Source organism: Epinephelus lanceolatus, chromosome 18 (genome assembly GCF_041903045.1).
Source record: "Epinephelus lanceolatus isolate andai-2023 chromosome 18, ASM4190304v1, whole genome shotgun sequence".
Taxonomy (NCBI): domain Eukaryota; kingdom Metazoa; phylum Chordata; class Actinopteri; order Perciformes; family Serranidae; genus Epinephelus; species Epinephelus lanceolatus.
The window spans coordinates 2872712-2885936 of NC_135751.1; the positions used below are offsets into that span (position 1 = coordinate 2872712).

The following is a 13225-nucleotide window of genomic DNA, read 5'->3' on the forward strand; positions in this document are numbered from 1 at the left end:
TTTATTGTCCAAGCCAACAAGTAGGTGACAAAAATGATCCCACTTCTTTGTTGCATTTATAATAAAAATAAATCTCTCATTATGTACAAAGGAAAATGAAGAGGAAAACAATTAGCATAACATGCTAATATACAGTGCAAATAAATTGTCCTACAGACACATTTCTCTCATACCACACAACTACAGATTATATCACACGATATAACACAATACTATTATTACCACTAGGTGGCAGCACAGACTCACGTGTAGAAGGCTGATGCAAAGTGACTCATTGAAATACACCAACATTTCACACACAAAGTTACAAAGGCAAACAGCTTAATAAAGTGCAAAGCACGACATTCTTTAAGTGTAAACATAATACTGTGATATAATTGTGCTGAATTAGGCTTCAATCCAGTGTTCTAGTAAAGCAGTTAAATAACAAGATTCTTCAAACAATTTGCACCAGACGGGCTAATATGTTCAACACTTATGCAAGGCTTAACATAAGACACACATGGCTACACAGAGGGACAAATAATATCTGACAGTCAAAGTGAACATTACTTACATCGTCATTCATGCACAACAGGGTAGAAGTAATCAAGATGAAGCATTAAATAAACAGCAAGCCGTATGCTTGACCAGCAGAAACTTGGCAATGTCCGTGCAGCTTCAGATAGCGCATCAAAAGGTGGAGCATGCGCACAGCGGCAGCAAAACGGCACGAACAGCAGAGTCTTTAGGCCCGTTTCCACTGAAGAAGTTCCTGGTACTATCTGGGGGGCAGGAACTTTACAGGAATGTCCTCTCACTTGGCCCTCTCAACCGCCGTGTCTCCACTGTGCGGCAGAGTAGGAGGAAGGTTCCTGTAAAATTACCGGGCTCTGGATGTGACGTAATCGTTGCGCGACCATTTTAACCGGGGCAACGCAGCAAAGAAACAAACAAAGAAGAACAACAACAAAGAAGAAGAAGCAGAAGTACGAAGCAGAAGTAAGAAGAAGAAAGCAGACATAAGAAAGACGATAATCAACATGGAAGGAGCTGAGGTGGTTGCTGGGTTTCTGGCATGTCTCTTCGTTTATATGGCGGTGGAAGCTATGAACGAGCTAACCCTGCTGAGTTTTAAAAAATACCGGCTATTTTGTCGCTTTCTGTTGACGTCACATCCCGCCTTGAGTATATCCAATCAGCACCAAGTAAACCCCAAGCCCCAACCAGGAGTTTTTCGGGGCCGTTCTGAGCATAGACATATATACATAGACGCCGCATTGACTGCCGCTGCCTATTGGAGCCAACGTACTAGAGGCCGTTTACACGTTGCCGGCTATTTTCATAAACGGACATTTCACCGTCTCCGTTTTCAAAAAGATCTTCGTTTACACTTACCCGTGTATATATACACAAGAGCATGCCAAACCTGTAGGTGGCAGTGTAACGAGAAGCTCAAGCCTTCCATGTATCCATTGTCACCATAGCAACATAGGTCGCACTTTTTACACAGGCGCAAGTTCCGACGCATACTGTGACGTGGGCTGCCTATAACTCCGTTTATCTCCATTTATCTCAGTTTACATGCAAACGCGCAACCGGAGTTTTCCAAAATCTCCACTCTGGCCGGAGTTTTTAGAAAGACTCGTTTTCAGAGGAGAAATCTCCGTCTGCGTGTAAACGAAGGGCACAAACGAAGGAAGATGTCTCCGTTTATCAAAATCACCGTGTACGTGTAAACGGCCTCCTAGCCAGCCGCCATCTTGGATGGGTCTCGCTTCGCCTCCACAGCAAAGAGCATGGATACCAAGAGGCGAAGCTCAATAGAGCGCCCCATAGCAACAGACTCGCCCATGGTTTCGTCCTACTGCCGCCATATTGGAGTGTCAGCAGACCGCAGCAGACCCGCTTGCATACAAAAACACACAGACAAACTTAAGTATATCGCTATTAATTATGCTTACAATGCTACTCACCTCGTGATAGCTTGGTCACAGCTGCTTTTTCACGTTTTTGTAAAGCAAAATATAGACCTTTAAAAAAAAAACACAAAACGAAGAAAAACAGCCTAGATGGCATCTCTACATGTTACATCCGCTTATGAGAAGATTAACTTAATCACTCAATCTACAAAAAAAAATTCAATATTTTAATTAGAAACACATTAATGGCGAAGTCACATAGTCAGGAATAAAGATTTATTTACAGTTTGTACAGTAAGGGGACAGTAATAATAATATAGGCTATTTTAATATGATATATTTTAATGCTAAAGCAGTAATCAGTTCTGATATAAATGGTCCAAGAGGCCATATATATATATATATATATATGTATATATGTATATATATTTGGTAGATTGGCTTATAGAGTGATTTTGAAGGAGTAATTAAGTTAATCTTCTATAAGTGTTATCTTCCCTCCAAAACTGGCATATTAAATGGATATTAAAACACTTTAAAACTTAGACCTCAGGAGTTCTTACCTGTCGGGATCCTTCGGGAAACGATGGAAGGCCAGGTGCGGGGTGTTCCACTGATAGTTGTTGCAGTTAATTGCACTACACTGTTTTCATTTACTTTTTTTCTCCTCTCTCCTTGACATCTTGCATGTTGTCTGGGCGCAACCAGAGATATTATCCAATATCTCTGGCGCAACAGTCCAAGCTCAACAGTCCAAAATGGCGGTAGCGCCCCTAGTGGCTGTTGGCAGAAATTCAACTGAGCTTCACCCCTTGGTATCCATACTCTTTGTCCACAGTGCATTCATTTCTATTGAGGAAGGAGCTGTATGCACAAGTAAAATAGAATAACTCACTGAATTTTCAACTGATTTTCACGCAGTTTGGTTTGTTACAAACGGCACACATGTAGCTATGATACAGGATGCTTTCGTACATTAAAAATGCGGGATTTCATGCTTTAATACTTTATGCAGATAGCAACAGCATGTCATTTAGGTCACAACACAGTTCTTTTATTCACCTCAACCCCAGAGTGGGATATATATATAAATATATATATATATATATATATATACACATGTATATATACATATATATACATATATATATACACACACACATATACTGTATATACTGTATAAACATACTGTATAAACACAATATACCCGATACAAAACATAGTATAACATATTAATACATTTATTAATATATTTTAATAAAGAAAATGCTTGATTGTTGATTGAGTTTATTTCTCACACACACTCACTCTCTTTTATACCCACAGCCATCAGACTTCATAATTCTTTGTTAAATAGATGATCTTACAGACTTCTTTGAAATTTCCTTTGGGGATTAATAAAGTTCTTCTTATTCTTATTACAGTGACTGCTGTGATCCCTCAAAAGTAGTAAAAAAACATTTTCAATATTTACATAAACACTGAAATTAATTTTGGTATTGGTATTATAACTATGAAAATGGGACTGTGGTCAAGATATTTTGAAAAAAGATACAGAAGGATGAGCAGCAGGGGATATTTGCAGCACACCTGGTGGAAAAGTGAATATGTGCACAAAGGTGTGCTATACATAATATGCTATACTGTTTTGTCTTGTGTATATTGTGTTTATACAGTATGTTTATACAGTATATATATACTGTACATATATATACAGTACAGGCCAAAAGTTTGGACACACCTTCTCATTCAATGCGTTTTCTTTATTTTCATGACTATTTACATTGTAGATTCTCACTGAAGGCATCAAAACTATGAATGAACACATGTGGAGTTATGTACTTAACAAAAAAAGGTGAAATAACTGAAAACATGTTTTATATTCTAGTTTCTTCAAAATAGCCACCCTTTGCTCTGATTACCGCTTTGCACACTCTTGGCATTCTCTTGATGAGCTTCAAGAGGTAGTCACCTGAAATGGTTTCCACTTCACAGGTGTGCCTTATCAGGGTTAATTAGTGGAATTTCTTGCTTTATCAATGGGGTTGGGACCATCAGTTGTGTTGTGCAGAAGTCAGGTTAATACACAGCCGACAGCCCTATTGGACAACTGTTAAAATTCATATTATGGCAAGAACCAATCAGCTAACTAAAGAAAAACGAGTGGCCATCATTACTTTAAGAAATGAAGGTCAGTCAGTCCGGAAAATTGCAAAAACTTTAAATGTGTCCCCAAGTGGAGTCGCAAAAACCATCAAGCGCTACAACGAAACTGGCACACATGAGGACCGACCCAGGAAAGGAAGACCAAGAGTCACCTCTGCTTCTGAGGATAAGTTCATCCGAGTCACCAGCCTCAGAAATGGCAAGTTAACAGCAGCTCAGATCAGAGACCAGATGAATGCCACACAGAGTTCTAGCAGCAGACCCATCTCTAGAACAACTGTTAAGAGGAGACTGCGCCAATCAGGCCTTCATGGTCAAATAGCTGCTAGGAAACCACTGCTAAGGAGAGGCAACAAGCAGAAGAGATTTGTTTGGGCCAAGAAACACAAGGAATGGACATTAGACCAGTGGAAATCTGTGCTTTGGTCTGATGAGTCCAAATTTGAGATCTTTGGTTCCAACCGCCGTGTCATTGTGAGACGCAGAAAAGGTGAACGGATGGATTCCACATGCCTGGTTCCCACTGTGAAGCATGGAGGAGGAGGTGTGATGGTGTGGGGGTGTTTTGCTGGTGACACTGTTGAAGGCACACTGAACCAGCATGGCTACCACAGCATCCTGCAGCGACATGCCATCCCATCCGGTTTGCGTTTAGTTGGACGATCATTTATTTTTCAACAGGACAATGACCCCAAACACACCTCCAGGCTGTGTAAGGGCTATTTGACCAAGAAGGAGAGTGATGGAGTGCTGCGGCAGATGACCTGGCCTCCACAGTCACCGGACCTGAACCCAATCGAGATGGTTTGGGGTGAGCTGGACCACAGAGTGAAGGCAAAGGGGCCAACAAGTGCTAAACACCTCTGGGAACTCCTTCAAGACTGTTGGAAAACCATTTCAGGTGACTACCTCTTGAAGCTCATCAAGAGAATGCCAAGAGTGTGCAAAGCAGTAATCAGAGCAAAGGGTGGCTATTTTGAAGAAACTAGAATATAAAACATGTTTTCAGTTATTTCACCTTTTTTTGTTAAGTACATAACTCCACATGTGTTCATTCATAGTTTTGATGCCTTCAGTGAGAATCTACAATGTAAATAGTCATGAAAATAAAGAAAATGCATTGAATGAGAAGGTGTGTCCAAACTTTTGGCCTGTACTGTATATATATATATATATATATATATATACATATCCCACTCTGGGGTTGAGGTGAATAAAAGAACTGTGTTGTGACCTAAATGACATGCTGTTGCTATCTGCATAAAGTATTAAAGCATGAAATCCCGCATTTTTAATGTACGAAAGCATCCTGTATCATAACTACATGTGTGCCGTTTGTAACAAACCAAACCGCGTGAAAATCAGCTGAAAATTCAGTGAGTTATTCTATTTTACTTGTGCATACAGCTCCTTCCTCAATAGAAGTGAATGCACTGTGGAGGCGAAGCGAGACCCATCCAAGATGGCGGCCGGCTAGGACGCGCTCAGGCAGTCAATGCGACGTCTATGTATATAAAGAGACAGTGTCCTTTTTGGAGAGGCAGGGACTTTAATAAAGACATCTGAATGTTCTTGTTCCAATTGTAGTAATTAGTAGGTGAAAAAGTATGTTTGTAGGCTAGTAAAAGTAGTAGTAGAAGTAGTAGTTGTAGTAGAAGTAGCTGTAGCAGCACTACTGTGTGTTTGTCTGAGTTTGTCTGTGTGTGTGACAGTGTGTGAGAGAGATAGACAGATGCATCAGTGAGAGACAGAAAGTGATGGTCTCATCAGCCAATCACCTGTGTCTTCATAGCTGGGGCATTTTCTGCCAGTCAGTATAGCTGCTGATAAGACAGAGAAAAACCACTTGAAAAAGACACCCAATGAAATCCTACGTCCTATTCAATAAAATCTCCTTATTGTGAGCATCACAAGACTTTGTTGAAGAAGCAGATATATCATTTGTGTGGATAATGTTATTCTTTTGGCACTCAATTGCTTTTTTGTGTTTTTTCTATTGCTTCTGACTGTGGAGCTTCCCTGGTGTGGGATTAATAAAGTCTTATTTTATCTTAGAAGTTTTGGGTTTGTGGGGATGGGTGTGAAGTTTTTCATTTGTGTTTGTAATTTTGAGAAATGGAGCATTCAAGAAATTCAAGAAATGCCTCTTAGCAATCAAGAAAAACTGGCACTGCATGAACTCCTCCAAAAGAGACAATACAAACAAAAAGTTGCTGGATAGTGTTAAACTGACTGCATCTCTATTAATGCAGGTCTGCATTGTAACATAGTAAAAACTCAAATTAACCCAATAACTTTATATAAAAGATACTTAATACACTGCCTTATGTAAGTCACATTTTTGTATATTATTGGTTACTTTAGTACAAGGCCTTTAGGTTTTTGTCATTTTAGCGTTTAGAAATGACGCTCTTATTGTGAAGGAGTGGGGTCGGAAGTGTTGAGCTGTTGTTGCTGGCAGAACACACACTTAGTGTTTTTCCTTTGTAGAACAGTTTGTCTCTCAGCTTTGTTGAGAAGAATGGCTCTGAGTGACGACGCAAACAGTCTTCCACTGCGCAGAGAGGACGGAGAGGAACATGATGATGTCGGCGTGAGGAGCGACTCGCGAGACTTACTGTAACGTTACTCAGTTACTCTCACTGTGCTTACAGTTTACAGTAGCACGGTGGCAATTTAATTCACGTAAAGTTGAATTCTTCTAGTCATTGAGAGAGATAGCAGTTAGCTAACATGGTAACACAGTTAGCTAACACGGTTAACTGTAAAATGATAAGGTCACTGGCTCCGTGGTGTTTCGACCTTTAATGATCAGGCTGGTTCGAGGTGAAGTTGGCCTCTGCTGGAAAGTGAACGAAATGTGTTCCTTTTACTTTTAATAGGCACTATAGCTGACTTGAAAAAGTACGTGTACTCCATGCAGTATGTACGCAATCTGGACATGACCTTTGACCCTCTTTCTTATTTATCCGTTACCCGGAGAGCTCTGCTGTTGTTATTTTGCAATAATTATGCATACATTGTAGCTTCTAACATATTATATTCACGATAGTAAAAGTACAGAGACTGTACATTTCTCATTGTAGTAATACTTATGCTCTTTTGTTGTGGGTTATGTTTCTGATTATTTTATTCAATTAAACAATAAGTAATACTTTTGTTACTACTTAAGTGGTCATCAGTTACTTCAATTAATCAATCAGTTTTATTTATAAAGCCCAATATCACAAATCACAATTTGCCTCACAGGGCTTTACAACATACAACATCCCTCTGTCCTTAGGACCCTCGTAGCGAATAAGGAAAAACTCCCCCAAAAAAAACCCTTTCACAGGGAAAAAAATGGTAGAAAGCTCAGGAAGAGCAGCTGAGGAGGGATCCCTCTTCCAGGACGGACAGACGTGCAATAGATGTCGTACAGAACAGATCAACTTGTGCAATAACCCCTTTCACCCTGACTGTATATATTCTGTTTGTGTAAATAATCTTGTTCAGTTTACAATATATATATATATATATGTATATATATATTTATTTACGTTTATGTTTGTTAATAATTCCTGTTTATTTAACTATATATTTGTTAATACTATTGTTTAAATTTCTTATATTTTCACGTATCTTTCCTCTCTTGCAAGGAGCACCTGTAACATAAATAATTTCCCCTCTGGGATCAATAAAGTATTTCTGATTCTGATTCTGATCATGATAAATTAACAGTAATCCGTATGACACAATGAGACAGAAAGAGAGACAGAGACCGAGAGAGATGCAGGACAGACGGTAATGACAGTAGCTTACAACAACATTAATGAAAGTAATAATATTATAATAATAATTACGGCTATTGTGGTACAATATGTTGAAAGTATATATTAATATCTGATAGTATACATATGTGACAATAATCATATGTGTATAATAACAGTAGAAGTATGACTAATGATAACAGCAGCAGCAGGAGGCATTTGGCAGGACCACGGCAGCAGCACAACCACACACGTCACACTATTCAGGCACCGCTGTGATATAAGTTAACCTGCGAGACAATGGAGCACAAAGGCTCCGGAGAAGAAGCCGAGTTAGTGACATGCAGTACGGCCGAGTTAGCAAGATGCAGTAACAGGACATGAGAGAGAGAGAGAGAGAGAGAGAGAGAAACTGCCTGGTGTATTATAGGAGGTCCTTGAATGCAATGTCATCCATCATAGCAGCTTCTGACAGCTGTTAGTCAGCAGTCAATGTGCTGTCAAGCTGTCACCTGTTTGCATCTCAGTCAATGTGATGTATCGTCTGCTGTGCAGAGGATTGTGGGTCAGAATGGTTCAAAAAGCATGCCGGCTTGTCCTAAGTGCTACATCGTAGGCAACTGGACTTTCTTGAGTTTCTTGAAGACGTATCACCTCTCATCCCAGAGGTTTCTTCAGCTCTAATACTGATAGTTAAATTTGAACTAATGAATCTTTTTGAACAACTCTTCCAAGTGTCCGATACGTATCAGGCCAGCTTGTCGAACATCTGAGAGCTCATGAATCCCTCCTGCCAGTCACAATTATTGTAGTTAACCATTCAAACTGCCTATTAGTGAACCAGATGGAATTGGATTGGACTCCAGTTCAGACGGCTGAGTAGTTACATTCATTGAATTAGACTGAGTGAACCATTCTCTCAAGGTGGGTCCTAAGGACAGAGGGATGTCTTACGCTGTAAAGCCCTGTGAGGCAAATTGTGATTTGTGATATTGGGCTTTATAAATAAAATTGATTGATTGATATTCTGCTTGCCCAGGAAGAATGACAAATCAGTGTGGTCAGGTCATATTTCTGTAACATCTGTTCTATTTCATCCTTCCTGACCACCAGAGGCAGTGCTTTAAGCACTGAATGTCTCCATCTCGTGCATGCGCAGGTCGAATATCTATACCAACAAAGTCACCTGTGACCCCTGATGACCCCGGATAACCTATATCTCCCAGTGACATCAGAGGATCTGTTCCTGTTCATCTTCTCGCTTTTCGCAGGTGGACTGCACGTCACTGAGCTCTAGCTAAAAGCTAAAATTTCAACGTTGCTTCACTGCTGTTCGTCGCGGGTAGCCTTGTGACAACTTTGTCGGAGTTGCGAGCTGCTCGCCCTCCAAGGGCTGCGACGAGCTAACACTCTGATGAGAGGATTGTTGCGGTTTGCCGTGGACTCTCCTTCGGATCATCATCCTAAAATCGGTTGGTCTCTAACGTTACAGCTTAGTGATAAATTTACTTTATTAAGTTTTTTCTTATTATTTATAACGCTAACTAATTGTTGGTGAAGGCAGTGTACTCGCTCCCTCTCCCGACATTTGTAGTGTTATTTAATGTACTTTGTTTACCTGTCTTAGCGGTTAGCATTGTGCCCGCTTGAGCTAACTTGTAGCTGTGCTTGCTTTACTTTCATGGTTTTCACCGGCGTTTTCGCTCAGCCTGCTTAATTTATACATGTTGGTGACAACTCAGTTGTGCCATTTTTTGTGTTTATAGTCACAGCAATCTAACCTTTGTTGGTGAAGGCAGTGCTCTCGGTCCCGCTCCCAGCATAGGTGTGTATTATTAACTATTTAAAGAGTTAGCTGTGTGTGCTTTGATTTCATAGTTATCACCTGCATTTTCGCTCGGCCTGCTTTAATTTATACATTTTGGTGGCAACTCGGTTGTGCCAATTTTTGTGTTTATAGCCACAGCAATCTAACCTTTGTTGGTGAAAGCAGTGCTCTCGCTCCCGCTCCCAGCATAGGTGTGTTGTCCACCTATTGACTGTATAGTTAGCTGAGGTGTTTACACTTAAGCCTAACTTATATATATTTGTTGCAACCCTTGTTGGTGACGGTAGTGTGTTCGCTCCCCCTCCCAGCATTTGTTGTTATTCTTTGGGTTAAATTCCGCTGGTTGTCACTATGTTGGGCAACCACTGTTGTTCGGCTTGTATGGCTTCTCTGCAGCCTGAAGATGGCCATGACGTGTCCCTCGTGCCTTGGTCTCGAGCATCTGAGGGAGGGCCTTTCGGAGGATCCATGCATGAACTGCAGCTTCATGCCTCGGGTAGTCTGAGTGGGCGGAAGTTCGCTGCAGAGATCAGCCTCTCATTGGGCGGAACAAGCCACCCGCCCTACCACCTCTGGTTGTGCAGCAGTTTTCAACCGTTTTCAACACGTCCTTTACTAACTTTTGCGGTGTTTGATCTTGCGGGGATGTAGCCATTTTTCTGCCATGGTTCGCGTCCTGTAGGCAATATTTTTGTGGGCGTGTTACACCAAAACCTGTTTCCCCCCGGCAATATTTTTGCAAGCGCACCGTTGCTGTGGCACCGCCCAGAACGATTGTGATTGGTTGAAAGAAGTACAAGCAGCCAGGGCGTTTTTTTCTCCAATCTCAAAGTGAGAGTTGGCCCAGCCAGACCTTTCTTTTCTTGAGAAAGGTCTGGTGAGTGAGACTATGCCTCGGGCAGTGAGGGCTGCTAGACTGGCTGAGGTGGAACAACTGTTGGGCCATGTTCCATCACCAGAACAGTTGACTCCAGCTCAACCTAGCCGGTCAAAACGTCAGGCTGTTGAGACTGAGGGCGCCTCCTCCAGGAAGTAGGCCAAAGAGTCCAAACTTTCCTCCAAGGTGGACCAGTTAACTGAGGAGCTTAACCAGATGAAATCCCTCTTCCTAGCCCTCCAGTCTGGGACTGGTGCAGGGGATGTGGGTGCTACTGCTCCTCCTGCGGCCATGTTGGATCCGGAGGATGATGATGTGCTCTCTATGGCGGCTTCGGCCACTGAGTTTGCTGAATATGGGGCAGACGTGGTCTCCCAGGAGCCAGCCTCCCGTGCCTCTGATGTGAGCTTCCGTTCTTCGGCCCGCAGTTCTGGGGCCAGTTCCAAGGATAACTCTATGGGGCTATCATTCGTATGGCCCTGGCCCGCCTTCAGTTGGATGTTCCACAAGCTCAGCCAGCTCCTGCCAGTGCTTTTTTCAGGCATAGTCCGGCCCCTGCCACCTTTATTGCATGCTGCTGGAGGGATACTAGAGCCCTCTCTCATGCAACATGCGATGGCCGAACCCTGGCAGCCATGCAGGATGCAGCCAAGTTTGGCTTGGGTCGCATGCCAGCGATTGAGCCGACTATGGCTGCTCTCATTGTCTTGCCTGATGAGACTCTGAGGCCAGATGCAAGGTGTCCTCGCCCCCAGTGTCGGGTCACAGATGACCTGCTCTCCAAAGCCTATGACGCAGCGTCACGCATGGGACGCATAGGTAATTCATTGTCACACCTCATGCTCGCTCTCTCAGCATCCCTGCAGGAGGCTATGCTGGATGCTTCCATCCACAATTTTAGTGATGTGTCTCTGCAGGCTTTTGCGCTTATGTCCAGAGAGCTTGGGCGGTTGACGTCTACTCTCGTCCAGGCTCATCGCCAGGTTTGGCTGGCACAGTCACCTCTCACTGAGTCATGCAGGAGGACCCTCCGCAGTGTTCTGGTGGAACCTGGTGAGCTGTTTGGGTCAGCTGCTTTAGAGGCACTCGAGCGCACGGTCCAAGCCAGACAGACAAGACAACAGCTTTCTGAGCTCCACAGAAGTGCGCCTCCTCCCAGCAGGCCTAGGGGTTCTTCAGCTGCCCCCCAGCGCTGCTCTCATCCACAGACTTACCCCAGTGGCCACCTTAGGTCTCAGTGCCCGGCTCAGCAGCCTGCTCAGCGGGCAGCCCAGGACTTTCGTGTCCCTGAGCGACTGCCCTCTAGACAACCTCAGACCTTTTATGCTGCCCGTCGCCCCCCCAGAGCCTCTAGAGGCCGGGGGGCCAGGCGTTGAGGGCCCGGGGCCGGTCGTCGTTTGGCCTTTCACTTTCCCCACGGGTGTTCACCAGGTGCGTGGCAGTAGCCCTATCGCCACTACAGTTGCGGGGCATGAAGATCCTGCCATACCTGGACGACTGGCTCATCTGTGCACCATCCCAGTCTCAGGTGGCCCAGGACACGGTGCTGCTCCTCTTTCATGTGGCCCAGCTGGGTGTCATGGTCAATCTCAAAAAGAGTTGCCTGGTTCCCTCACAAAGTACAATTTTTCTGGGGGTGGCTCTGAACACGATCACCATGAAGGCCTGTCCATCGCCTCACCAGGTGGAAGACATCCTCCGCCTCCTTCCCCTCTTCCGAGAGGGCAGGTGGCTACCCTATCTCCAGTTTATGCACCTCTTAGGAAAGCTGACGGCTGCTGCAACTGTGATTCCCTTAGGTTTGCTGTCACTACGCCCCCTTCAGAGGTGGCTGAACAGCTTCCACTTGGATGCCAAATGGCACCGGCGCAGGACATTAAAGGTGTCGCGGCGTTGCCTCCTTGCTCTGGCTCCATGGAGAGAGCGGTCATATCTGCTTCAGTGCATGTCCATGGGCTCCATTCCATCCCGTTGAGAGGCCATTACAACAGATGCCTCCCTCTCAGGATGGGGTGCAGTGTGTCAGAACTGGACAGCTCAGAGGCTGTGGTCTGCTGGGGACTGCACAGAGCACATCAATGTGCTGGAGCTACGGGCCGTGCACATGGCACTCAGGTACTTGATTCCACATCTGAGAGGGAGGCGTGTGCTTGTACGGTCAGACAATGTCTCAACCGTCTCTCACATAAACCACCAGGGGAGCACCAGGTCTGCACAGTTGTTGCAGGTGTCCCGGGATCTCTTGATGTGGGCGGGCCCCCGCCTAGCCAGCCTGAGGGCAATGTATCTGCCTGGGGAGCGGAACCAGGCTGCAGACTTCCTCTCCCATTGCAAGCCTCCGCCGGGGGAGTGGCGGGTTCATCCAGAGGTGGTGCTCAACATCTGGGACATATTCGGCAGGGCAGAGGTAGATCTTTTTGTCACAGAGGAGTCGACCCATTGCCCCCTCTGGTTCTCCTGGACAGAGGAGACAAGCCCTTTGAGCCAGGATGCTCTTGCCCACGATTGGCCAGAGGGTCTTCTTTATGCATTCCCACCAATCCCTCTGATTCTTCCAGTACTGCAGAGGGCCCTCCAGCGGGGCCACAGGTTGTTGCTGGTAGCCCCCTTCTGGCCAGGGAGGACATGGTTTCCTCTGCTGCACAGGCTCTGCCACAGCTTACCATGGCGCCTCCCCGACAGGAAGGATCTCCTGTCTCAGTTA

The 13225-nt window shown here is 44.3% G+C and overlaps 1 protein-coding gene across 3 annotated transcripts in view; it reads left to right on the plus strand.

The window, feature by feature from the left end:
- Positions 1–6518: 6518 nt before the first annotated feature.
- The window catches only part of engase (endo-beta-N-acetylglucosaminidase), a 49922-nt gene continuing 43215 nt past the window's right edge, over positions 6519–13225 (plus strand). Inside the window, exon 1 of one of the 3 annotated variants that reach the window (XM_033644745.2) lies at positions 6519–6686. In XM_033644745.2, coding sequence (XP_033500636.1) covers positions 6589–6686 — 98 coding nt within the window. In that variant the 5' untranslated portion in view covers positions 6519–6588. Of the gene's footprint in view, positions 6687–6952; positions 6972–13225 lie in introns of those variants that run through there. The other 2 variants (XM_033644744.2, XM_078161383.1) reach the window with 2 other exon arrangements.